This window comes from Staurois parvus, unplaced genomic scaffold (genome assembly GCF_062004578.1).
Source record: "Staurois parvus isolate SC_StPar_1 unplaced genomic scaffold, SC_StPar_1.0 ptg000144l, whole genome shotgun sequence".
NCBI lineage: Eukaryota > Metazoa > Chordata > Amphibia > Anura > Ranidae > Staurois > Staurois parvus.
In genome coordinates, this window is record NW_028317940.1 from 279202 (window position 1) to 306266 (window position 27065).

The 27065-nt window shown below is 47.2% G+C and overlaps 2 protein-coding genes across 6 annotated transcripts in view; both read right to left on the reverse strand.

Annotated features, from left to right (window-relative positions):
* Positions 1 to 27065, reverse strand: part of LOC149464993 (uncharacterized) — a 374728-nt gene that overhangs the window by 10100 nt on the left and 337563 nt on the right. The window contains exons 12-13 of one of the 3 annotated variants that reach the window (XM_089673661.1): positions 26669 to 27019; position 26314 (exon numbers count right to left, since the gene is read on the reverse strand). The exons of the other annotated variants lie outside the window; for them this stretch is intronic. Of the exons in view, the coding sequence (XP_089529787.1) occupies position 26314; positions 26669 to 27019 (352 nt within the window). The remainder of the gene's footprint in view (positions 1 to 26313; positions 26315 to 26668; positions 27020 to 27065) is intronic. 3 annotated transcript variants of the gene reach the window in all.
* On the reverse strand, positions 1213 to 11975 carry LOC149464994 (uncharacterized). Of its 3 annotated transcripts, XM_089673644.1 has the most exons (5): positions 11670 to 11770; positions 9860 to 9998; positions 9417 to 9584; positions 9207 to 9330; positions 1213 to 3425 (listed from the first exon to the last, which is right to left on the reverse strand). In XM_089673644.1, the coding sequence occupies exons 3-5, from the start codon at positions 9510 to 9512 to the stop codon at positions 1507 to 1509; spliced, it is 2139 nt and encodes a 712-aa protein (XP_089529770.1). In that variant the 5' UTR covers positions 9513 to 9584; positions 9860 to 9998; positions 11670 to 11770; the 3' UTR covers positions 1213 to 1506. The 3 variants fall into 3 exon arrangements, with proteins under 3 accessions (XP_089529770.1, XP_089529769.1, XP_089529771.1); XM_089673643.1 differs by lacking the exon at positions 9860 to 9998 and having other exon boundaries at positions 11670 to 11975; XM_089673645.1 differs by lacking the exons at positions 9207 to 9330; positions 9860 to 9998; positions 11670 to 11770 and having other exon boundaries at positions 9417 to 9556.

Below are 27065 nucleotides of genomic sequence, written 5' to 3' on the forward strand. Positions count from 1 at the left end.
GTGTCTGGACAGGAAGGGGGGGAAGTGTCTGGACAGGAAGGAAAGGAGGGGGAAGTGTCCGGACAGGAAGGAAAGGGGGGGGAAGTGTCCGGACAGGAAGAAAAGGGGGGAAGTGTCCGGACAGGAAGGAAAGGGGGGGAAGTGTCCGGACAGGAAGTGTCCGGACATGAAGGGGGGGGGAAGTGTCCATACAGGAAGGAAAGGGGGGGAGGTTTCCGGACAGGAAGGGGGGGAAGTGTCCGGACATGAAGGGGGGGAGTGTCCAGACAGGAAGGATAGAGGGGAAAGTGTCCAGACATGAAGGAAAGGAGGGGAAATGTCCAGACAGGAAGGAAAGGGGGGAAGTGTCTGGACAGGAAGGAAAGGGGGGGAAGTGCCCAGACAGGAAGGAAAGGGGGGGAAGTGTCCGGATAGGAAGGAAAGTGTCCAGACAGGAAGGAAAGGGGGGGAAGTGTCCGGACAGGAAGTGTCCGGACATGAAGGGGGGGGGGAAGTGTCCATACGGGAAGGAAAGGGGGGGAGGTTTCCAGACAGGAAGGGGGGGAAGTGTCTGGACATGAAGGGGGGGAGTGTCCAGACAGGAAGGAAAGAGGGGAAAGTGTCCAGACATGAAGGAAAGGAGGGGAAATGTCCAGACAGGAAGGAAAGGGGGCAAGTGTCCGGACAGGAAGGAAAGGGGGGGAAGTGTCCAGACAGGAAGGAAAGGGGGGGAAGTGTCCAGACAGGAAGGAAAGTGTCCAGACAGGAAGCGAAAGGGGGGGAAGTGTCCGGACAGGAAGGGGGGGGAGTGTCCGGACAGGAAGGGGGGGAGTGTCTGGACAGGAGGGGGGGGAGTGTCTGGACAGGAAGGGGGGGGAAGTGTCGGGACAGGAAGGGGGGGAAGTGTTAGGACAGGAAGGGGGGAGGGAAGTGTCCAGACAGGAAGGAAAGGGGGGGGGAAGTGTCCGGACAGGAAGGGGGGGAAGTGTCTGGACAGGAAGGGGGGGGGGAAATGTCCGGACAGGAAGGAAAGGGGGGGAGAAGTGTCCGGACAGGAAGGAGGGAGTGTCCGGACAGGAAGGGGGGGAGAAGTGTCCAGACAGGAAGGGGTTAAGTACATTTTAGGTCAAAACAGCACAAAATTATTTGAATTTATTTAATTATTCTAAAATAAATTAATTCTGAATTAATTGTGGATAATTTTCAGTAAATCTGCAGAAATGAACCCAAAACTTATATCAGATTTTGTCAGAAATATTTTATTTCTCATTTGCACAGAATAGCGAATGTCTAGATGGAAAAACCGAGAGAGTAAAGAGATCGACCAAAACTGAGCAAATCAGAAGGTGTATCCACAATATATGTGAGGTGTATATCAGGAGAGGCTTCTTCCCCACATGAGAGCTGCGGTGTCCAGCAACATTCATCTAGAAGACATTTCCCGCACTCAAGGCACTAATACACCTCCAGGGTTGTGTGGGACCCCGGATATGCAGGAAGACAGGACTTCAGTGAGGAACATTTCCCTCACTCAGGATAGGAACATGGCTTCTCCCCCGTGTGCAATCTCTGATGTCTGCTATAGGAGGACTTGTCTGAAAAACATTTCCCGCACTCAGGACAGGAATACGGCTTCTCCCCCGTGTGAGATCTCTGATGTGTGTAAAGATGGGACTGCTGTGAAAAACATTTCCCGCACTGATGACAGGAATACGGCTTCTTCCCTGCATGCATTCTCTGATGTGTGTAAAGATGGGACTTATCCGAAAAACATTTCCCGCACTCAGGACAGAAATACGGCTTCTCCCCTGTGTGCAATCTTTGATGTGTGTAAAGATGGGACTTCTGTGAAAAACATTTCCCACACTCAGGACAGGAATACGGCTTCTCCCCAGTGTGAGATCTCTGATGTCCAACAAGAATGAACATTTGTGAAAAACATTTCCCACACTCAGGACAGGAATACGGTTTCTCCCCCGTGTGAGATCTCTGATGTGTGTAAAGATTCGACTTCATTGAAAAACATTTCCCGCACTCAGGACAGGAATGAGGCTTCTCACCCGTGTGGGTTATATGATGTCTGACAAGCTTTGATTTATTTGCAAAGCATTTTCCGCACTCAGAGCAGGGATGTAGCTTCTCCCCCGTGTGAGATTGTTGATGCACAACAAGTTCTTGTTTCTGTGCAAAACCTTTCCCACACTCAAAGGAGAAATATGGCTTCTCCCCTGTGTGAGATCTTTGATGTGTGCAAAGCAGGGACTTCCTTGAAAAACATTTCCCGCACTCATAGCAGGAATACGGCTTCTCCCCCGTGTGAGATCTTTGATGTGTGTAAAGATGGGACTTCTCTGAAAAACATTTCTCGCACTCAGGACAGGAATACGGTTTCTCCCCCGTGTGAGATCTCTGATGTCTGGCAAGGGTGAAGGTTTGTGAAAAACATTTCCCACACTCAGGACAGGAATACGGCTTCTCCCCCGTGTGAGATCTCTGATGTGTGTAAAGATGGAACTTCATTGAAAAACATTTCCCGCACTCAGGACAGGAATGAGGCTTCTCACCCGTGTGGGTTATATGATGTCTGACAAGCTTTGATTTATTTGCAAAACATTTCCCGCACTCAGAGCAGGGATGTAGCTTCTCCCCCGTGTGAGATTGTTGATGCACAACAAGTTCTTGTTTCTGTGTAAAACATTTCCCGCACTGAAAGCAGACATACGGCTTCTCCCCTGTGTGAGATCTTTGATGTGTGGAAAGCAGGGACTTCCTTGAAAAACATTTCCCACACTCATGGCAGGAATACGGCTTCTCCCCCGTGTGAGATCTTTTATGTACATTAAGACCAGATTTAAAATGGAAACATTTCCTGCACTCAGTACAAGAATATGGCTTCTCCCCCGTGTGAGATCTTTTATGCTCATTAAGCTTGGATTTCACACTGAAACATTTCCCGCACTCAGAACAGGAATATGGCTTATCCCCTGTGTGAGATCTCTGATGTGTGAAAAGATATGAATTCCTTGAAAAACATTTCCCGCACTCAGAACAGGAATACGGCTTCTCCCCTGTGTGAGATATTTTATGCTCATTAAGACCGGATTTAGTTTGGAAACATTTCCCACACTCAGGACAGGAATATGGCTTCTCCCCCGTGTGAGATCTTTTATGCACATTAAGACCGGATTTAAAACGGAAACATTTCCCGCACTCAGTACAAGAGAACCTCTTCCCTGTTGGAAGCCCGGCCCGGTCCCGCACAGTCTGAGGTTCCTCAGGATACGAGGAATGCGATGGGCCATCTACACTGGGTGGTGCCGGATGGACATTGGAGGGAGCCGGGTTTTCTTCTGGACTATACTGTGTGATGTCCTCTTCTTCTACTTTCCAGTCTGGAGACAAAGTGAGACAATCCTCGGAGGTTTTCCTCATCTCCCGGCCATGGACTAAAAGACAAAGAGATTACTAGACAGGAGCCCCACCAGAGGTCAGAGAGTGAGGATGGGGGGAGGACAACCAAGAGGAAGACTGGACTGATCCTGAAGACCACCATTATTGGGGTATTGCCTCCTCCCCCATCCTGAAGACCACCATCATTGAGGTATTGGCTCCTCCCCCATCCTGAAGACCACCATCGTTGGGGTATTGGCTCCTCCCCCGTCCTGATCCTAAAGACAACCATCATTGGGGTATTGGCTCCTCCCCCATCATAAAGACCCCCATCATTGGGGTATTGGCTCCTCCCCCATTATCACTTTCTGGTTTGAGGATGTGACCACATTATTATCACCATGTAACAGTCTGTGCTCCAATCACATCATCCGATATAAAGTGTCTAGCTGGTAGGAAATGGGGGGAACAGAGGAGAAGACATATTATGTGTATATATAGGAGTGGGGGGAGGGGGGAGAGTATGTAATGTACAACATGGAGTATATAGTGCAGGGGTCAGGAGTATGGAATGTACAACACGGAGTATATAGTGCAGAGGTCAGGAGTATGTAATGTACAACAAGGAGTATATAGTGCAGGGGTCAGGACTATGTAATGTACAACATGGAGTATATAGTGCAGGGGTCAAGAGTATGTAATGTACAACACGGAGTATATAGTGCAGTGGTCAGGAGTATGTAATGTACAACACGGAGTATATAGTGCAGGGGTCAGGAGTACGTAATGTACAACATGGAGTATATAGTGCAGGGGTCAGGAGTACGTAATGTACAACACGGAGTATATAGTGCGGGGGTCAGGACTATGTAATGTACAACATGGAGTATATAGTGCAGGGGTCAGGAGTATGTAATGTACAACATGTAGTATATAGTGCAGGGGTCAGGAGTATGTAATGTACAACACGGAGTATATAGTGCGGGGGTCAGGAGTACGTAATGTACAACACGGAGTATATAGTGCGGGGGTCAGGAGTATGTAATGTACAACATGGAGTATATAGTGCAGGGGTCAGGAGTACATAATGTACAACATGGAGTATATAGTGCAGGGGTCAGGAGTATGTAATGTACAACACAGAGTATATAGTGCAGGGGTCAGGAGTATGTAATGTACAACACAGAGTATATAGTGCAGGGGTCAGGAGTATGTAATGTACAACATGGAGTATATAGTGCAGGGGTCAGGCGTGCGTGATGTACAACATGGAGTATATAGTGCAGGGGTCAGGAGTATGTAATGTACAACACACAGTATATACTGCAGGGGTCAGGAGTATGTAATGTACAACATGGAGTATATAGTGCAGGGGTCAGGCGTGCGTGATGTACAACATGGAGTATATAGTGCAGGGGTCAAGAGTATGTAATGTACAACACGGAGTATATAGTGCAGTGGTCAGGAGTATGTAATGTACAACATGGAGTATATAGTGCAGGGGTCAGGACTATGTAATGTACAACACGGAGTATATAGTGCAGGGGTCAGGAGTATGTAATGTACAACACGGAGTATATAGTGCAGTGGTCAGGAGTATGTAATGTACAACACGGAGTATATAGTGCAGGGGTCAGGAGTATGTAATGTACAACATAGAGTATATAGTGCAGGGGTCAGGAGTACGTAATGTACAACACGGAGTATATAGTGCAGAGGTCAGGAGTACGTAATGTACAACACACAGTATATACTGCAGGGGTCAGGAGTATGTAATGTACAACATGGAGTATATCGTGCAGAGGTCAGGAGTATGTAATGTACAACACACAGTATATAGTGCAGGGGTCAGGAGTATGTAATGTACAACATGGAGAATATAGTGCAGGGGTCAGGGGTATGTAATGTACAACACACAGTATATAGTGCAGGGGTCAGGAGTATGTAATGTACAACATATTGTACAAGATACAACAGGACTGATCCTGAAGACCACCTTCATCTTGAATAACTTCCAGAGAGAACTCCAGCAGGGTGGTGTCCTAGAAGACTCTTTACATATCAATATATTATTGGGTGCCACGCCCCAATTGTAAACTACTAGAAAATAAAGACATAATATGGACATTGTAGGCCCCACGACAACCACGTTAACCCCTCACCCTCCTGATGATTTACTCCTCTTCCTGACCACACCACTTTTTGCTGATCGGCACTGCGCTGTTTCAACTGGTAATTGCGCGGTCGTGCAATGCTGCACCCAAACAAAATTTACGTCCTTTTTTCACACAAATAGAGCTTTCTTTTGGTGGTATTTGATCACCTCTGCGGGTTTTATTTTTTGTGCTATAAACAGAAAAAAGACTGAAAATTCTGAAAAGAAATGGTATTTTTCACTTTTGTGAAATATTATTTGGTTTGTGGGAAAGTTATAGTATCTACAAGCTATGGTGTATATATTGGAATTTATGTCGCTTTTACCTTCTGACTGCCTATCACATTTTTTGAGGTACAGGGCAGTACAACCCCCCCAAATGACTGCTTTTTTAAAGTAGATACGCCAAGGATTTTGCAGAGAGGCATGTTGAGTCCATGGAACATTTTATTTTTTACCACAATTTTTTTATGTATTAAAATTTTTTTTTTTCTCTTACACAAAGTTGTCACTTTAATGATATATTGCCCATGCATGCCATAGGTATATGTGGAATAACACCCCAAAACACATTCTCCTACTTCTTCAGAGTATGGGGGTACCACATGTGAGAGACTTTTTGGCAGCCTAGCTACATACAGGGGCCCAAAATCTTTTGGGTTTTGAAAAAAAAAAAGAAAAGAAAAAAAATACATTTTTGTTTTCTTTCTTCATTTTCCAAAAACGTGGCAACAAATGAGATCTGCAAAACACTCCCCATGCCTCTTATCAAATTCCTTGGGGTGTCTACTTTCCAAAAAGCGGCCATTTGGAGGGGGAGGGGCTTCTACTATCCTGGCATTTCAGGGCCTACATTAGAAGCTTCTGCCACACATCACCCACTCTTGAAAACCAAGTCCCTTCACGCTGCTTGTAAAAACAATTCAGCAGCTAATTGGCCACTAGGATTGCTTTTACATGAAAGCTGACCGCCAGCTGAAAGAAACGATCCCAGGATGGCTGTAGCTGTAGCCATCACCCCGGTATAACCACTCAAAGTCCAGCGACGTTCCAGTACATTGCTGGTCTATGTTGGACATACATGTAACAACAGAGAACACGGACATACCATGACTCGGGTCTGTGGATCAATATGACCGCAATTCATTCTTTTCTGTAATGCCCATGTTGAGGGTTCGGCCCAAAAGAGTTTTACATTCAGAAGCCGTGATAGGATTCCATGTGAATTGTCTGGTAAGAGCTGAATTTGGGTAGGCGGCCATGTATTGTTGTATATAAATTGCCTTGGCCCACAATCCATTGGTACAAATCTACTGTGAAAAACAGGGGAGGGGCTAAACGATAGTGCTGGCAGAGAACGGGGCCCACCCTGCTAACTCTGCGTTTTTGGGGACACTATACAAAGGAGGCACTATACTAAGGGGACACTGTACTAAGGGGACACTATACAAAGGAAGCACTATACTAAGGGGACACTGTACTAAGGGGGTACTATGCTAAGGGGACACTGTACTAAGGGGACACTATACAAAGGAAGCACTATACTAAGGGGACACTATACTAAGGGGGCACTATGCTAAGGGAACACTATACTAAGGGGACACTATACAAAGGGGAGACTATACTAAGGAGGCACTGTACTAAGGAGGCACTGTACTAAGGGGACACTGTACTAAGGGGACAATATACTAAGGAGGCACTAGTATAGTTCTGTTCGTGATCAATATCTTGATCCATACAAACACTATACTAGTAATGGCGGTGATCAGCGACCTATAACGTGAGTGTGATAGTGTGCGGACAATCTGATACTAGCTGACCCTGGCTGGTGGGGGGGCACTAACTGACCCCGACGCTGTCTCATGTCACTAGTGGCAGGAATACAGTGATCAGTGAAACATTCTATATACTGACGCCGTACTAATGGCACTGGCTGGGTGACGGGGCGATCAAAGGGTTATATGTGCTAATCTGACACATGCGTGTACAATGTAGCGGTGATTTTACTCGGTGCCGTGGACTGACGGGTGGGGGGAGGTGTCAGTGTACAGTATTATCACTGATCACTGTATTGGTGTCACTAGCGACTTCATTGTCAGTTAGTGCCCCTCCCAGCCAGTGTCTGTTAGCGCCAGATTGCCCGCCGCACTATCACAGGCCCACTATAAGTCGCAGATCAGTGCCATTACCAGTACAGTGTCTGTAGCTGCATAAAATCCAGTATATACCCCATAGTGTGTAGACACTGGAACTTTCACACAAACCAATCAATATGCACTTATCTGGATTTTTTATTTACCATACACATTACATTTTATTCAATATGTTTTATAACAGAAAGTAGAAAAAATCTTTTTTTTTTCCCCCATTTACTGTGGCTTTGCCCCATTGTTAATGGAGTCACCTATTGTTTCTGTCTGTTGGCTGGTCCTCCTAAAGGATCTTACATGATGGGATTAGTCTGGTGTCAGCTTCACCTCGTCTGATCATTATGAGATGTTTATCCCAACGTGTATTATTTGTTATTATTGTTCATGTGGGGACTGTCCCTATTTCTGAAGTGTAGAAAAACCTGTATTTCTGTTCAATAAAGAAGTTCCAGATTGCACCCGAGCTGTTGTCACCTAGTCCTTGAGTGCAATGCCCAGCTACAGGGCTGCTGTTAGAAACCACGGGGCCCCATACAGCCAACTTGACATCCCCCTCCCCCCAGTCTGCTATGCTTCACTCATGAATGAACACAGTGAACGATTGGTACCGGTCACCCACTGTGTTCATTCAGGAAAGGAGGGGGCTGGTCAATGTGACATATTTACCGGACCCTTCCCCCACTCTCCATTCTGAAGGATTCTATTATGTGATTGCAGCTGCCGTTGGGAAGGAGAGGAGGGAAGCCAGCAGCACTGCGGGGGTGGGGGGCACACGGGGGGAAACATATGATTCACAGGGAGGGTGATGGGTGTGGCGGGGAGGGGGGGGCAATTACTGGAACCGATCCCCTATATGGTTCTCTCCGCAGCAGCTGAAAGCCAGAAGGAAGCCATACAGGGGATCGGTTCTAGTAATTACCCCCGTCCCCCCCGTGTTGATCACCCTCCCTGCCCACATCAAATTCACCCCACTGCTGGCCTAGGCCCCATACAGGAGAACAGGTGGGGCCCCCTTATCCTTGGCCCTGCCCAGCTATGATACCTTGTTCCTGTGTTCCAGTGGCGAGAAAGCAGTTCTCTGACGGAGGCACTCAAGCTGGGTGCCAGGCGGTCCGTCACAGGTACAGTGTTGCATGACAGAGCAATTGGCAGTTAAAGTAGCACAGTGTGGAATAACAAAAAAATGCCCTGGCCATGAAGGGACTAAAACCTTGTGGAGGGCAAGTGGTTACAATCAAAGTACCCCAGAGCATGGCTGCACAGACTCCCCGATGGAGGAACGTCCCCATGTACAATACGTAGTCAGTCCTTCTAATGGTCTTCTAGGTCACGGGTGTCACTGGTGGCCCTCCAGCTGTTCCCAAGCTACAAGTCCCATGAGGCATTGCAAGGCTGACAGTTACCAGCATGACTCCCAAAGGGAGAGGCATGATGGGACTTGTAGTTTCACAACAGCTGGAGGGCCGCTAGTTTGACACCCCCGTGCAATAGGGGTCTTCAGAGAGAAGGGGCACAATAAAGTCTCCTCTTACCCGATGATGTGAGGGGTGGCTGATTGTCCATCATGACATCCTTGTAGAGGTCCTTGTGTCCTTCTAAATACTCCCACTCCTCCATGGAGAAATAGACAGTGACACCCTGACACCTTATAGGAACCTGACACACACAATGATACAGTCACCATCCAGACACATCCCTTGTCTGTTACTGGAGAATGTCCCAGAATTCCCAGCACCGCTCACCTCTCCTGTCAGCAGATGGCCCATCATGGTGGTCAGTTCCAGGATCTTCTGCTCTTTGTTCCTCTCAGGTATCGCAGAACGAGGGGGAGGCACCATGTTGGGGCTCTGGGTCCTGCTCCATCCTCCTGAGATTGGCTCCCCACTAGACTTCTTCACTACAACATAATCCTACAGATCCGGAGAAAGAGAAACCGATATCAATCATCTGACATCATCTACATGTCTACAAGAAGAACATGGTCTATTGGCCAGGCTAGACCAGAGTGATGTCATGTGACCTCCCAGAATCCTCCTCAACACTCCAGTCAGGTCTGTGTTTTATTAATAGAGATGAGAGTGATGTCATGTGACCTCCCAGCTTCCTCCTCACCTCTCCGGTCAGGTCTGTGTTTTATTAATAGAGATGAGAGTGATGTCATGTGACCTCCCAGAATCCTCCTCACCTCTCCGGTTAGGTCTGTGTGATGTCATGTGACCTCCCAGAATCCTCCTCACTTCTGCGATCAGGTCCGTGTTTTATTAATAGAGATGAGCGTGATGTCATGTGACCTCCCAGAATCCTCCTCACCTCTCCGGTCAGGTCTGTGTTTTATTAATAGAGATGAGAGTGATGTCATATGACTTCCCAGAATCCTCCTCACCTCTCCGGTCAGGTCTTAGATGTTCCCCATGGATATAGCGGTCAGTGGGCATGGCATGCTGGCAGTATTGGATCTCACCGATTGGACTAAAGCTGACTTTGCTCTCTTCTATAACCAATGCCGCCATCTTCTGCTATAACCGGATATCATAGAGTACGGACACTTCATGTATTCATAGTAATAAGTAAATATATAATTGAAATAGATCTCCTGCGCCACTATATACAGATGGGTAATTTAAGCAGCCAGTATTGGAAGTGCCACAGCCACGGCACCAAGACAATAAACTAAAATATAAAATATAAATTATATATTATATATTAATTATATTTTAGTATATATATTCATAGTACTTGTGTGCAGCTCCGTTCCAGCGCCTCCTGCTGGCCCTGGGCTCCCCGCTCCATCCTATCAATGGGAATGACAGAAGAACGGCTTCTGTGTTTACAAGTGACAGCGCACCTCATTGGACGGCTCTGACGAGGACCCTCCCCGTCCCAGCTCTCAGGGCTGAGACAAGGGAGGGGCAGCTGGCAGGTGCTGTGTGTTCATAGGCTGGAGGGGATGTCACTTCCATGATCCCCAACACTGGCTTGGTGGGGGAGAGGCGGAGCCAAATAAGTGTGCTGCTGAGGTGAACATGTGGAAGATGATGGAGCCTTGAAAGGGGAGAGGGGGCGGTGGAGGGGGTATATGTACAGAGTTGAGGGCTGGGAGGTAGGGGGTGCAGAAGTCAGAGGTGAGGAGAGGTTGAACACTGCACTCTGTACGCAGCGCACCCCTGAACCCTGCACTCTGTTGTACGCAGCACACCCCTGGACCCTGCACTCCATAGGCAACACACCCCTGAACCCTGCACTCTGTTGTAAGCAGTGCACCCCTGCACTCTGTACACAGCGCACCCCTGAACTCTGCACTCTGTATGCAGCGCACCCCTGAACCCTGCACTCTGTACGCAGCGCACCCCTGAACCCTGCATTATGTTGTACGCAACGCACCCCTGAAGCCTGCACTCTGTACGCAGCACACCCCTGAACCCTGCACTCTGTACGAAGGACACTCCTGAACCCTGCACACTGTATGTAGCACACCCCTGAACCCTGCACACTGTATGTAGCACACTCCTGAACCCTGCACTTTGTACAAAGCACACTCCTGAACCCTGCACACCGTACACAGCACACCACTGAACCCTGCACTTTGTACACAGCACACTCCTGAACCCTGCACACTGTATGTAGCACACTCCCAAACCTGGCACTTTGTCCTAAACCTTACATATCATGCACACCAAAAGTCTGCACCTTGTGTGTAATATACACCTGAACTCTACACTCTGTACATAGCGCACCCCTGAACCCTGCACTCCGTGCATTACATAACACTGGTTTTATTTACCAACGCCCATTAAAGATCCTCCCACTGTTAAAGCCCAGGGTGGGGGTGGGGGTGGGGGTGGGGGTGGGTGAATTCCTATAACTGCTCTCTGACAGGAAAAGCCTTGCTTGTGTGTATGACATCATAGATTAGCAGAACATCAAAAGACTTGAAGTGACTCTGAATCCCTCCCAGTGTACAGCCGAGTCAGATTTAACCCCTTCATTACACTCACCTCTCCAGTCAGCAGGTGGAGGATCTCCAGGGCGAGGTTCAATATCATCTCATTCCGGGGAAATTCCTTCCTCACAAAACTCAAAGTCTGCTGATTGTCCATCATGACGTCCTTGTAGAGGTCCTTGTGTCCTTCTAAATACTCCCACTCCTCCATGGAGAAATAGACAGTGACACCCTGACACCTTATAGGAACCTGACACACACAATGATACAGTCACCATCCAGACACATCCCTTGTCTGTTACTGGAGAATGTCCCAGAATTCCCGCCACCGCTCACTTCTCCTGTCAGCAGCTCCATCATCTTCTTGGTGACTTCTAGAATCTTCTGCATGTTGTGTCTCTCAGGGTTTAGGGAGTCACATGGAGTCACTGTGATGGTCATATGATCACCTGACTTCAGAGGAGGAAATCTCTGTATTGAGGAACCAATAGGAATATCATGTTAGACTCCCAGAATCCTCCTCACCTCTCGGTCAGGTTTGTGTTTTATTAATAGAGATGATAGTGATGTCATGTGACCTCCCAGAATCCTCCTCACCTCTCCGGTCAGCAGGTAGATGATCTCCAGGGTGAGGTTTAGTATCCTCTCAGTCATGTGACTCCGGTCCTCCTCCATCCTCATTCATTTCGTCATTTTATCCATTCCGGCTTTCTTATAGAGAGATAATTTTGACAAACTGAAGTAAGAATTATTTGGAGTTTCCTGTAAATATAAAATTATTACCTCCTCTGCTGCCACTTCCAGCATGTCCTCTCTAGGTCGTACCTTATGGAATTTCTTGGCTCTACCTGACATCACTTCCTGTCTGTAGCTGACATCACTTCCTGTCTTCCATAGAGACTTCCTGTCTGGGTATTATTATTATGCAGTATTAATATAGCACCAGAAAGGTTTGCTCAGCGCTGTACATTATAGTGGTAGACAGTACATGAGACAATACAGTGACAATACAATACACGAGGGGTTCGAGGGCCCTGCTCTTTCGAACTTACAATCTAGGAGGGAGGGGGTAGAGGTACAGGAGGAAGTGGCTATGGGGGATGGGGTGGTAGGAGGAGTGGAGGAGATCAGCTGTTAGGTGAGGGTGGGGTAGGCTTCCCTGAAGAGATGGGTTTTCAGGGTGTGCCTAAAGGTGAGGAGGGTAGGTGACAGTCTGATGGATTGGGGTAGTGAGTTCCAGAGGATGGGAGAAGTCCTGCAGTCGGGCGTGGGAGGTGGAGACCAGGGAGCTAGAAAGTAGGAGGTCTTGTGAGGAGCGAAGAGTACGTGTTGGGTGGCATTTGGGTATCAGGTCGGTGAGGTAGTTTGGGGCAGCGTTATGAATGGCTTTGTATGTCTGTGTTAGTAGTTTGAATTTAATGCGTTGGGCAATCGGGAGCCAGTGGAGGGATTGGCAGAGGGGGGTGGCAGAAGCGGAGCGGTTGGTAAGGTGGATGAGTCTGGCTGCTGAGTTCAGGATAGACTGAAGCGGGGATAGTCTGTGATGAGGTAGGCCGGTGAGGAGGGAGTTGCAGTAGTCCAAACGTGAGATAATAAGGGAGTGAACGAGTTGTTTAGTAGTGTCTGGGGTTAGGAACGAACGTATTTTGGAGATGTTGCGGAGGTGGAGCCTGCATGAGTTTGCCAATGATTGGACATGGGGTTGGAAGGACAGGTTTGAGTCTAGAGTGACACCTAGGACTTTGGCTTGCGGGGTGGGACTGATGGTGGCGTTGTGATGGAGAGGGTGTTGGAAAGGTTCAGTTTGAGGAAATGGAGCGACATCCAGTTTGATATGTCGTTCAGCAGGTGGGTGATACGGGTGGAGACTGAAGGGCCGAGGGGTGGAGATGTAAATTTGCATGTCATCGGCGTAGAGGTGATAGTTGAAGCCGTGGGAGTGTATCAGTTTGCCGAGGGAGGAGGTGTAGATGGAGAAGAGAAGGGGCCCAAGGACAGAGCCTTGGGGGACTCCAACAGAGAGGGGGAGAAAGGGGGAGGTGGTAGCATTATAGGTAACGCTGAAGGAGCGTTGGGATAGATAGGGAGAGAGCGGAGTCTCTGATGCCGAGGGAGTGTAGTTTATTAAGGAGGACAGGGTGGTTGACTGTGTCAAAGGCCGCGGAGAGGTCAAGGAGCAGGAGGATAGAATAGTGGCCATTGGCTTTGGCGGTTAGCAGGTCATTAGTGATTTTAAGTAGGGCGGTTTCGGTGGAGTGTAGGGGACAGAAGCCAGACTGTAGTGGATTGAGGAGGTTGTTGTCAGTGAGGTGGGCGCTTAGGCGATTGTAGACTAAGCGCTCAAGGAGCTTGGAAGTAAATGGGAGCAGGGAGATGGATCTAAGGTTGTTCAGGTCGGTGGGGCCCAGGGAGGGTTTTTTGAGTATGGGGGTGATGTGTGCGTGCTTTAGGGGGGAGGGGAATGCGCCAGTAGAGAGGGAGAGATTGAAGATGTGGGCGAGGGAGCGTAGGATGGAGGCAGAGGGTGCCCGGAGGAGTTGTGCTGGGACAGGGTCAAGGGGGCAAGTGGTGAGGCGGGCTTCTGAGAAGACCTTGGTGACCTCCTCAGTGGTGGCAAGGCTGAAGGAGCGGAGTGTTGGGGAGGTAATAGTGTGTGGGGTGTTAGGTGTGGTGGGGGGTAGGGCGGTTGCGAGGTCAGCGGAGGGGAGAGTTGATGGGGTTATGGTGGGAGGGAGGCTAGGTGGGGAGGTAGGTTGAGCATTGGTGATGTCCTTACGGATTGCGTCAATCTTATTTTGGAAGTGATTGACAAGCTCGTTGGAGGTGAGTGAGGTACTGGGTGGGGGTGGAAGGGAGAGAGTAGGGAGTTGAAAGTGGATAAGATCCGGCGAAGACTGGAGGAGAGGGTGTTGATGAGGGTTATGAAGTAGGCTTGTTTGGCAGCGTGGAGGGAGGAGGAGTAGGCGAGGAAGGCGAATTTGTAGAGGGAGAACGCTCGAGGGGATCTGGTTTTGCTCCATAATCGCTCCAGCGCACGGCTGCATCGTTTGAGGTTTTAGTGTGGTCATTCTGCCAGGGTTGAAGAGGTTGGGGTCTAATGCTACGTGTGGTTAGGGGTGCTAAGGAGTCTAGGGCGGCTGACAGCGAGTTGTTGTACATAGTAGTGGCCAGGTCAGGGCATGACAGTGGAAGGATACTGTCGTATAGACGGTCAGATGCAGAGTGGAGAGGGGCTGGGTTCAGGTTGCAGAGTTTACGGCTGGTGATGGTTTGACATTTGGGGGGGAGGTGTTAGAGAACGGGGATACGGAGAACGTAATGAGGTTGTGGTCAGAGAGAGGGAAAAGGGTGTTAGTGAGGTTGTGGGGGTTGTAGAAATGAGATCACCACCTTGTGGAGCCAAGAGGAACTGCAGCCCCGAGAACCGTCTGGTAGTGTGACCCCGGCCTTGTGCTGGGTGTGTATGGACTGTATGTCCTCATAGAGGGGTCACCTCCACTCCCACCAAGGGGGACAGAAATATATGACTGCCTAGTCCGGCCTTTCTCAGCCAGGGTTCCTCCAAAGGGTTCTAGAGTTTGGAGTAATGAACTATTTCACTAGCAGTTGGTATCTCGGGCTGAGCTCAGTATGAACCTCATTTCAGACTAAACTTTGGCTGTTGGGATGAATGGCAGATGTTAAATATCATGACACTTATATTATTTAAGTGTCTTAGGCGTTTGAGGTAAAGTGTTCTAGTGCCAGGCTGATTTAAAACAGTGTGACTTTTATTTAATTCACACTTGGCGACAACATGAAATGAATACAAAAGATATAATAAAATACAAAGTAAAATATAACAAAAGTTGTAGATTATGGAAAAGAAATAAGCTTTGAAAAAATGTCTAATCTCTTGCCTGTTCTATGACAAGTGTTTCAGTCTTGGCAGGCAAGACAACAGGTGTATCAAGGCTTTGTAGGCCTTAAGAAAACAAAAATGTCAGTGCGTGTCAGCTGCACAATGTATAGATATATGTGTGTGTCCCTGTGTATGTCCAAGGTACTTCTTATATATGTTTTAAAAAAGCCAAACCCACTAAACAGATATTTCCTAATTCAGTGTGAGCTAAATAAGTAAAAGCCTTTTTTGTAAATTTTCTATACTTGTAACTCTTAGTGTGACGTTATCTTCAAACCTTTTAGTCGACAGAAATACATGATTCTGTTACAATGGACTGTTATGTGAGCTACACATAACTTACTCTTTTACAACTTTCAACATGAAGACAAAAATCACCAACTATACTTATCAGACTCTATTGTTAACTAATTAATTAACTATATGAAATAATTATCTAACTATCGATATTATGGATTAGACATGATTTTCTTTATAAAAAACATATTCTTTCTTTGCTCTACTGCATACCAATATCTTATTACATTCCGGTAGCTATTCTTTAGAGAAGCTTATGACCTGCTGACCTCTTAGACATGAATATACCATGGTTCATCTTGTTTTTCAAAGCCTTTCACACACGCAAAGTTAAAATTACACTAGCTTAGTGACTTTCCTTGTCATATAGGGGAGACAGAGATATGAAAGAATACAAACGTCTGTTTTATGCTGAATTAATTATTCTACAGCAGAACATTAGGCCGTCATTACCTGTATGTTGGGAGCTGAGAATCAGATTTAGAACTCATATTTCTACTGCTTCTATATATGACAGCATCCCGAAAGGGTTCTAGGGGTTCCTCCAGCAATGAACATTTTCCGTCTCCCAGTAACAGCTGGTATGAAAGATCTGTAAGGAAGGTAGTATCTCCACTTCATAGCAAGGTAAGAATGTCCTCCTACTGACCACTGATATAAGGGGGTCCTTCTCCCATCGGTCACCAATGTAAGGGACTACTACACTGACCACTGATATAAGGGGGTCCTTCTCCAATTGGTCACCAATGTAAGGGACCACTACACTGACCACTGATATAAGGGGGTCCTTCTCCCATCGGTCACCAATGTAAGGGACCACTACACTGACCACTGATATAAGGGGGTCCTTCTCCCATTCATCACCAATGTAAGGGACCATTACACTGACCATTGATATAAGGGGGTCCCTCTCCCATCGCTCACCAATGTAAGGGACCGCTACACTGACCACTGATATAAGGGGGTCCTTCTCCAATTGGTCACCTATGTAAGGGTCCACTACACTGACCACTGATATAAGGGGGTCCTTTTCCTACTGACCACTGATATAAGGGGGTCCTTCTCCCATTGGTCACCAATGTAAGGGACCACTACACTGACCACTGATAAAAGGGGGTCCTTCTCCCATTGGTCACCAATGTAAGGGACCACTACACTAACTACTGATATAAGGGGGTCCTTCTCCCATCGGTCACCAATGTAAGGGACCACTACACTGACCACTGATATAAGGGGGTCCTTCTCCCATTCATCACCAATGTAAGGGACTATTACACTGACCACTGATATAAGGGGGTCCTTCTCCCATCGGTCACAAATGTAAGGGACCGCTACACTGACCACTGATATAAGGGGGTCCTTCTCCAATTGGTCACCAATGTAAGGGACCACTACACTGACCACTGATATAAGGGGGTCCTTCTCCCATCGGTCACCAATGTAAGGGACCACTACACTGACCACTGATATAAGGGGGTCCTTCTCCCATTCATCACCAATGTAAGGGACCATTACACTGACCATTGATATAAGGGGGTCCCTCTCCCATCGCTCACCAATGTAAGGGACCGCTACACTGACCACTGATATAAGGGGGTCCTTCTCCAATTGGTCACCTATGTAAGGGTCCACTACACTGACCACTGATATAAGGGGGTCCTTTTCCTACTGACCACTGATATAAGGGGGTCCTTCTCCCATTGGTCACCAATGTAAGGGACCACTACACTGACCACTGATAAAAGGGGGTCCTTCTCCCATTGGTCACCAATGTAAGGGACCACTACACTAACTACTGATATAAGGGGGTCCTTCTCCCATCGGTCACCAATGTAAGGGACCACTACACTGACCACTGATATAAGGGGGTCCTTCTCCCATTCATCACCAATGTAAGGGACTATTACACTGACCACTGATATAAGGGGGTCCTTCTCCCATCGGTCACAAATGTAAGGGACCGCTACACTGACCACTGATATAAGGGGGTCCTTCTCCAATTGGTCACCTATGTAAGGGGCCACTACACTGACCACTGATATAAGGGGGTCCTTCTCCTACTGACCACTGATATAAGGGGGTTCTTCTCCAATTGGTCACCTATGTAAGGGGCCCCTACACTGACCACTGATATAAGGGGGTCCTTCTCCCATTGGTCACCAATGTAAGGGACCACTACACTGACCACTGATAAAAAGGGGTCCTTCTCCCATTGGTCACCAATGTAAGGGACCACTACACTAACCACTGATATAAGGGGGTCCTTCTCCCATTGGTCACCAATGTAAGGGGCCCCTACACTGACCACTGATATAAGGGGGTCCTTCTCCAATTGGTCACCTATGTAAGGGGCCCCTACACTGACCACTGATATAAGGGGGTCCTCCCATCGGTCAACAATGTAAGGGACCACTACACTGACCACTGATATAAGTGGGTCCTTCTCACATCGGTCACCAATGTAAGGGATCACTACAATGACCACTGATATAAGGGGGTCCTTCAGAACACCAGCCGGGGCCCCCTTTATCTAGACCCACAGCTGACTCTCTAGCACCAGAGGGGGGTTATGTAGCACACAGTCTCTCAGGACTTTTAGGGGTGTCTGTACTCACAAGGCCCAGAAGCAGCTAGCAGCCTTCCTCCATGATACCAGACCAGACCTTCAGTAGATGGCCCCTCAGTCAGCTCTTGGCAGAACCCAGGTCTCAGCATTCGGGCCCTCCTGAGGCCTCTGCCAGTAGATTCGGCAGCATGCCCCCTCCAGGTTGGAACGATCCTCTGCAGCAAACTGGCGGCCCTCCAGCTGTTGCCAATCTACAAGTCCCATGAGGCATTGCAAGACTGACAGATACTGTAGTAGCGACTTTGGGAACACCAGGAAAACTCTGGACACGGACATGAGGAAAACAAGCTGTTTATTAATCAGCGCTGAGTGAGCAAGCGAGGACTCATGTCAGCAAGCGAAGTGTCTTCACAAACATCTTCCACGGAGTATATACCAACAATCACCTCACAATGCAGAGATTTCCTCTTCTACTCTTTGCGCCTTTACATTACATTCCGAGCATATAGCAACAACGCCGTGTCACATAACTGAAGCAGATTGTTCCACAGGAAATGAGGGGGAGAAAGCGAGAAGATGGCTTGGTGCTGCAAACAGATGCTTTAGAAAACTTAAAGGGGAACTCTGCAATATTTGGGTGCTGCCACAATACAAAGCATGACATCCAAAGGCAGAGGCATGATGGGAGTTGTAGTTTCGCAACAGCTGGAGGACCGCAAGTTTGACACCCCTGATATACAGCAAAGATCCCGAACTCACACTGCACTGCATAATGTATATTAAGCTATATATGAAAAACTCCTGACCCCTGCGCTCTGTACACGGGGCTGTACATAACATTCTCCCGACCCCTGCGCTCTGTACATGGGGATGTACATAACATTCTCCCAACCCCTGCACTCTGTACACAGGGATGTACGCAACATCCTCCCGACCCCTGCACTCTGTACACGGGGATGTATGTAATATTCTCCTGACCCCTGCGCTCTGTACACGGGGATGTATGTAACATTCTCCCGACTCTTATGCTCTGTACACGGGGATGTACATAACATCCTCCCGACCCCTGCGATCCGTACATGGGGATGTACGTAACATTCTCCCGACCCCTGCACTCCGTACACGGGGCTGTACGTAACATTCTCCCGACCCCTGCGCTCCGTACACGGGGATGTACGTAACATTCTCCCGACCCCTGCGCCTTGTACACGGGGATGTACGTAACATTCTCCCGACCCCTGCGCTCTGTACACAGGGATGTACGTAACATTCTCCTGACCCCTGCGCCCTGTACACGGGGATGTACGTAACATTCTCCCGACCCTGCGCTCTGTACACGGGGATGTACGTAACATTCTCCCGACCCCTGCGCCCTGTACACGGGGATGTACGTAACATTCTCCCAACCCCTGCGCTCTGTACACGGGGATGTACGTAACATTCTCCCAACCCTGCGCTCTGTACACGGGGATGTACATAACATTCTCCCGACCCCTGTGCTCTGTACACAGGGATGTACATAACATTCTCCCAATCCTGCGCTCTGTACACGGGGATGTACGTAACATTCTCCCGACCCGTGCTCTGTACACGGGGATGTACGTAACATTCTCCCGACCCCTGCGCTCTGTACACAAGGATGTATATGATAGTTTTGTCACTGACTAAGTGTTTGTGAAATCTCCCCCCACACAATGCACTCAGCCAATGACAGGTGAGGACGCCATTTTTATTCTTCTCTTGCCATCTATGGCCAACCCGGTCCCATCCATCCAGCCGGGGGGTCACTCTCCAGGTAACAGGTATCATTTACAACCACCAGGGGGGTCACTCTCCAGGTAACAGATATCATGTACAACCACCAGGGGGGGTCACTCTCCAGGTAACAGGTATCATGTACAACCACCAGGGGGGTCACTCTCCAGGTAACAGATATCATGTACCACCACCAGGGGGGTCACTCTCCAGGTAACAGATATCATGTACAACCACCAGGGGGTCACTCTCCAGGTAACAGGTATCAGGTTCAACCACCGGGGGGGTCACTCTCCAGGTAACAGGTATCAGGTACAACCACCAGGGGGGTCACTATCCAAGTAACAGGTATCATGTACAACCACCAGGGGGTCACTCTCCAGGTAACAGATATCATGTACAACCACCAGGGGGGTCACTCTCCAGGTAACAGATATCATGTACCACCACCAGGGGGGTCACTCTCCAGGTAACAGATATCATGTACAACCACCAGGGGGGTCACTCTCCAGGTAACAGATATCATGTACCACCACCAGGGGGGTCACTCTCCAGGTAACAGATATCATGTACAACCACCAGGGGGTCACTCTCCAGGTAACAGATATCATGTACAACCACCAGGGGGTCACTCTCCAGGTAACAGATATCATGTACCACCACCAGGGGGTCACTCTCCAGGTAACAGATATCATGTACAACCACCAGGGGGTCACTCTCCAGGTAACAGATATCATGTACAACCACCAGGGGGGTCACTCCAGGTAACAGATATCATGTACCACCACCAGGGGGGTCACTCTCCAGGTAACAGATATTATGTACAACCAGCAGGGGGTCACTCTCCAGGTAACAGATATCATGTACCACCACCAGGGGGTCACTCTCCAGGTAACAGATATCATGTACAACCAGCAGGGGGTCACTCTCCAGGTAACAGATATCATGTACCACCACCAGGGGGGTCACTCTCCAGGTAACACGTATCATGTACAACCACCAGGGGGGTCACTCTCCAGGTAACAGGTGTCATGTACAACCACCAGAGGGGGTCACTCTCCAGGTAACAGGTATCATGTACAACCACCAGGGGGGTCACTCTCCAGTTAACAGGTATCATGTACAACCACCAGGGGGGACATTCTCCAGGTGACAGTTATCATGTACAACCACCAGGGGGGTCACTCTCCAGGTATCAGGTACAACCACCAGGGGGGTCACTCTCCAGGTATCAGGTACAACCACCAGGGGGTCACTCTCCAGGTAACAGGTATCATGTACAACCACCAGGGGGTCACTCTCCAGGTAACAGGTATCAGGTTCAACCACCGGGGGGGTCACTCTCCAGGTAACAGGTATCAGGTACAACCACCAGGGGGGTCACTATCCAAGTAACAGGTATCATATACAACCACCAGGGGGGTCACTCTCCACGTAACAGGTATCATGTACAACCACCAAGGGGTCACTCTACAGGTAACAGGTACAACCACCAGGGGGGTCACTCTCCAGGTAACAGGTGTAATGTACAACCACCAGGGGGGTCACTCTCCAGGTAACAGGTATCATGTACAACCACCAGGGGGGTCACTCTCCAGGTAACAGGTATCATGTACAACCACCAAGGGGGTCACTCTCCAGGTAACAGGCATCATGTACAACCACCAGGGGGGTCACTCTCCAGGTAACAGGTATCATGTACAACCAGCAAGGGGGTCACGCTCCAGGTATCAGTTACAACCACCAGGGGGGTCACTCTCCAGGTATCAGGTGCAACCACCAGGGGGTCACTCTCCAGGTAACAGGTATCATGTACAACCACCAGGGGGGGTCACTCTCCAGGTAACAGGTACCATCACCAGGGGGGTCACTCTCCAGGTAACAGGTACAACCACCAGGGGGGTCACTCTCCAGGTAACAGGTATCATGTACAACCACCAGGGGGGTCACTCTCCAGGTAACAGGTATCAGGTACCATCACCAGGGGGGTCACTCTCCAGGTAACAGGTACAACCACCAGGGGTGTCACTCTCAATAATAGATGCGGAGCAGGAGAAGAATCCACGTTAAGGGGGGGAGGGGCTCACAGTAAATCACGCCCAAACAGAAAATGCTAGTAGTGTAGTATTTTTTTTAATTAAATTCCAAGCAAAAATATATCCAGGTAAAAAAGCACTCACATTGGTGTGACAGTAGTTAAGATGGCCGCCGGCCTAACACGTGGCCTGTGCGGCGTGACGTGACCACCATGGCTCCTCCCTAACGCGTTTCATGCCCGAGCGAGTTATCAAAGGGAGCATGCCTTAATTTGTCAGCGGTTTAAATAGCGTATTGCACGCATGCGCGATTGGTGTATTAACGCATCTTGGTCCGCAATGCATACGCGAGCGGCCATTTTCTAGGTTATACACAGACAGCATTAGGAGACAGATAGATGTGGATGCAGATGTCCCGTCTCGTCCCGGGAATTACCGCAAAACCAATTCCGTTTATGTCCACAGGATAATCGGCGGGTTAATAATAACCCCGTAGGCACAAAGGATAAAATGATTCACAAATCGGGGGTTATGTCTTGCATGAAATTAAAAAATAACCCCCTCCATTTTGTCGTGGACACAAGGGTACTGGATCACAGACAGGAACGTCTGTATATCAATGGGATGATATCAAACTCATATTCGTGGGACTACAGATCCCAGCAAGAAATAGCTTTTTCTTGATAATACTGTCTCTGTGTTGCTGTGTATAATGAAATATTAATGATCACAGAAAAACTCACATTTTATACAATGTATATAAAAAGGAACATATGGAAAAACGCATATCCCCCACTTTATTACCCAAAGAGGAATATGTGTCCGCTAAAACAAGTGAATCAAATCTTAATACCTTAAGCAGGCTAAAGACGGGTCGAACATCGGCCGATTTAAAAAAAAAAAAAAACAGAAAAATCGGTCGTTCGATTGGCCGAAGTTACCACCAACATTAAAAAAATCGACCGATTTTCAACCCGTCTATGGCCAGCATTAACCCCATAACTTCTGTCCCTTGCAGAGACAGGGGAGCACACCATACAATGAGAGGAAGGAGAAAGAAGGAAGAAGTAGGAAGAAGAAGGAAGAAAGGAGAAAGAAGGAGGAAGGAGAAAGGAGGAAGGAGAAAGAAGAAAGAAGGAGGAAGGAGAAAGAAGAAAGGAGGAGGAAGGAGAAAGAAGAAAGAAGGAGGAAGGAGAAAGAAGAAAGGAGGAGGAAGGAGAAAGAAGGAGGAAGGAGGAGGAAGAAGGAAAAGGAAGAAGGAGGAAGGAGAAGGAAGTAAGAAGAAGAGAGAAGAATGAAGAAGAAGAGGTCCGCTATTATATTTTAGATGAAAAAGTCTTGCGGTTGCAACAAATGTATCCAAATAAAAACATTGTAATCCAAATAATGTATTAGAATGTTTTTATTTGGATACAAATGGATACATTTGTTGCAACGCAAGACTTTTTCATATAAAATATAATAACGGACCTCTTCTTCTTCATTCTTCTCTCTTCTTCTTTCTTCCTTCTTCTTCTTCCTCCAGGTCACACCTCATGCGCAGATTTTTTATTGGTAAAACGATCAGCTGATTTGCCCATCATTGCCGGGAAAATCGGCCGATTTTATTTCGATACAGAAGTTTTTATTTGGATACTAATGGACACATTTGTTGCAACCGCAAGACTTTCATATAAAATATAATAGCGGACTTCTTCCTCCTCTTCTTCTTCTTCTCAGGTCACACCCCATGCACAGATTTTTTATCGGTAAAACGATTGGCCGATTTGCCCATCATTGGAAAATCGGCCTATCGTCAAAAATCGGCCGCAAATTTTCCAACATGACCGATTAAAAAAAATGTGCAAAAACCCCGAAAAACGGCCGACCAATTAACCCACTAACAGTGCAAAAAAACGCTGATTTTTGACCCGTCTATGGCCAGCATTAACCCCATAACTTCTGTCCCTTACAGAGACAGGGGAGTGCACCATACAATGTGACAGCAATACAAATACATTATTTGGATACAGATGTTTTTACTTGGATACTAATGGATACATTTGTTGCAACCGCAAGACTTTCATATAAAATATAATAGCGGACTTCTTCTTCTTCCTCCTCTTGATCTTCCTCCTCTTCTTCTTCTTCTTCCAGGTCACGGCTCATGCGCAGATTTTTTATCGGTAAAATGATTGGCCGATTTGGCCATCATTGACGGGAAAATCGGTCGATCGTCAAAATTGGCCGCAAATTTTCCAACATGACCAATAAAACAAATGTGCAAAAACCCCGAAAAACGGCCAACCAATTAACCCACTAACGGTGCCAAAATCGGGCGATTTTTTTTTTCTACCAAAAAAATCGGCTGATTTTTGACCCATCTGTGGCCGGCGTTATTCACTAACTGATCAGATGAAAACATAGAAGCAGACCATATAGATAAATACAATAAACAGATCCATGGAAAAAAAGAAGAAAATAAAAAATATTTAAAGTATAAATGAAAAAAAACAAATAGGATAAAAAAAAGGGATCTTATGTAGACAAAAATATCTCAAAAGGATAAAAATGTGAATAACATATCAATAGTAGAACATAAAATAAAAATATTATAAAATCGCAGGAACTGATAAATGAGGGGCATCAGCACATAGTGGTTAATACTCTCTATAAAATATATAAAATGATTAGTTGGCAATAATATCATAAAAAAAACATCTAAAAAGGACACTGGGGGGGAAATCAACTAAAACCACCTAAAAAGGAGGTAAATGAAAGGTGAAAGTAAATCTAAAACGCATGTGAAGAGGACAAGATATTAACTCATAAAATATGAAATGAAATAATGTATCCAATGGGGTATATATAAAAAGGGGTGATAAATGAACGGGGGTACTCTTTAGCTATTATCAATAAAACGATGATTGTCGAGATCGACATTTAAACCTAGTGGAGATAAAGAGCGGAGATCAAATATCCATTTGGTTTCTAATTTAGATACCGCTCTGCGTTTAAACACCCCAGGGTGTGCTTCTTCCCCACATGAGAACCGGGATGTCCAGCAACATTCATCTAGAAGACATTTCCCGCACTCAGGACACTAATACACCTCCAGGGTTGTGTGGGACCCCGGATGTACAGGAAGACAGGACTTCAGTGAGGAACATTTCCCTCACTCATGACAGGAACGTGGCTTCTCCCTGTGAGATCTCTGATGTCTGGAAAGAGTGGACCTACTTGAATAACATTTCCCGCACTCAAGACAGGAATACGGCTTCTCCTTTGTGTGAGATCTCTGATGTATGGAAAGATAGGACCTCGCTGAAAAACATTTCCCGCACTCAAGACAGGAATACGGCTTCTCCCCTGTGTGAGATCTCTGATGTGTGATAAGATTAAACTTTACTGAAAAACATTTCCCGCACTCAGGACAGGAATGAGGCTTCTCTCCTGTGTGGGTTCTATGATGACTGACAAGCTGCGATTTTGTTACAAAACATTTCCTGCACTCAAAGCAGGAATGTGGCTTCTCACCTGTGTGAGATCTTAAATGCTTAATGAGACTGGAATTAAAATTAAAACATTTCCCGCAATCAGGGCAGGAATGTGCCTTCTTCCCCGTGTGAGATCTTCGATGATCATTAAGACTGGATTTAATACTGAAACATTTCCCACACTCAGAACAGGAATACGGCTTCTCCCCAGTGTGAGATCTTTTACACACATTAAGACCGGATTTTAAATGGAAACATTTCCTGCACTCAGGACAGGAATACGGATTCTCCCCAGAGTGTGATCTCTGATGTCTGACAAGATTGAACATTTTCAAAAAACATTTCCCGCACACAGGACAGGAATACAGATTCTCCCCCGTGTGAGATCTTTTATGCACATTAAGACCGGATTTACATTGGAAACATTTCCCGCACTCAGTACAGGAATACGGCTTCTCCCCCGTGTGAGATCTTTTATGTATATTAAGACCGGATTTAAAATGGAAACATTTCCCACACTCAGGACAGGAATGCGGCTTCTCCCCCGTGTGAGATCTTTTATGTACATTAAGACCGGATTTAAAATGGAAACATTTCCCACAATCAGTACAGGAATATGGCTTCTCCCCCATGTGAGTTCTTTTATGCTCATTAAGACTGGATTTAACACTGAAACATTTCCCGCACTCGGAACAGGAAAGCGGCTTCTCCCCCGTGTGAGATATTTTATGCACATTAAGACTGGATTTCGTTTGGAAACATTTCCCGCACTCAGAACAGGAATACGGCTTCTCCCCCGTGTGAGATCTTTTATGCACATTAAGACTGTATTTTAAATGGAAACATTTCCCGCACTCAGGACAGGAATACGGCTTCTCCGTCGTGTGAGATATTTTATGCACATTTAGACTGGATTTTAAAGGGAAACATTTCCCGCACTCAGGACAGGAATAAGGCTTCTCCCCCGTGTGAGATCTCTGATGTGTGACAAGACTGACCATTCGTGAAAAACATTTCTCGCACTCAGGACAGGAATATGGCTTCTCCCCTGTGTGAGATCTCTGATGTGTGAAAAGACTAGACTTAGCCAAAAAACATTTCCCGCACTCAGTACAGGAATATGGCTTTTCCCCCGTATGAGATCTTTTATGCACATTAAGATGGGATTTAGTTTGGAAACATTTCCCGCACTCAGAACAGGAATACGGCTTCTCCCCCGTGTGAGATCTTTGATGCACATTAAGATGGGATTTACATTGGAAACATTTCCCGCACTCAGGACAGGAATACAGCTTCTCCCCCGTGTGAGATCTTTTATGCATAATAAGACGGGATTTATAATGGAAACATTTCCCGCACTCAGTACAGGAGAACCTCTTCCCTTTTGGAAGGCCGGCCCGGTCCCGCACAGTCTGAGGTT

What these genes read in the sequence shown, in the direction of transcription:
- LOC149464994 (XM_089673643.1), bottom strand. Translation starts at nt 11,825, where the DNA reads ATGGAGGAGTGGGAGTATTTAGAAGGACACAAGGACCTCTACAAGGAC. An exon ending in TCCACCTGCTGACTGGAGAG is followed by an intron (nt 9,585 to 11,669) that starts GTGAGTGTAATG and finishes CCGGATCTGTAG; the next exon opens with GATTATGTTGTAGTGAAGAA. An exon ending in GCCATCTGCTGACAGGAGAG is followed by an intron (nt 9,331 to 9,416) that starts GTGAGCGGTGCT and finishes TGTGTGTGTCAG; the next exon opens with GTTCCTATAAGGTGTCAGGG.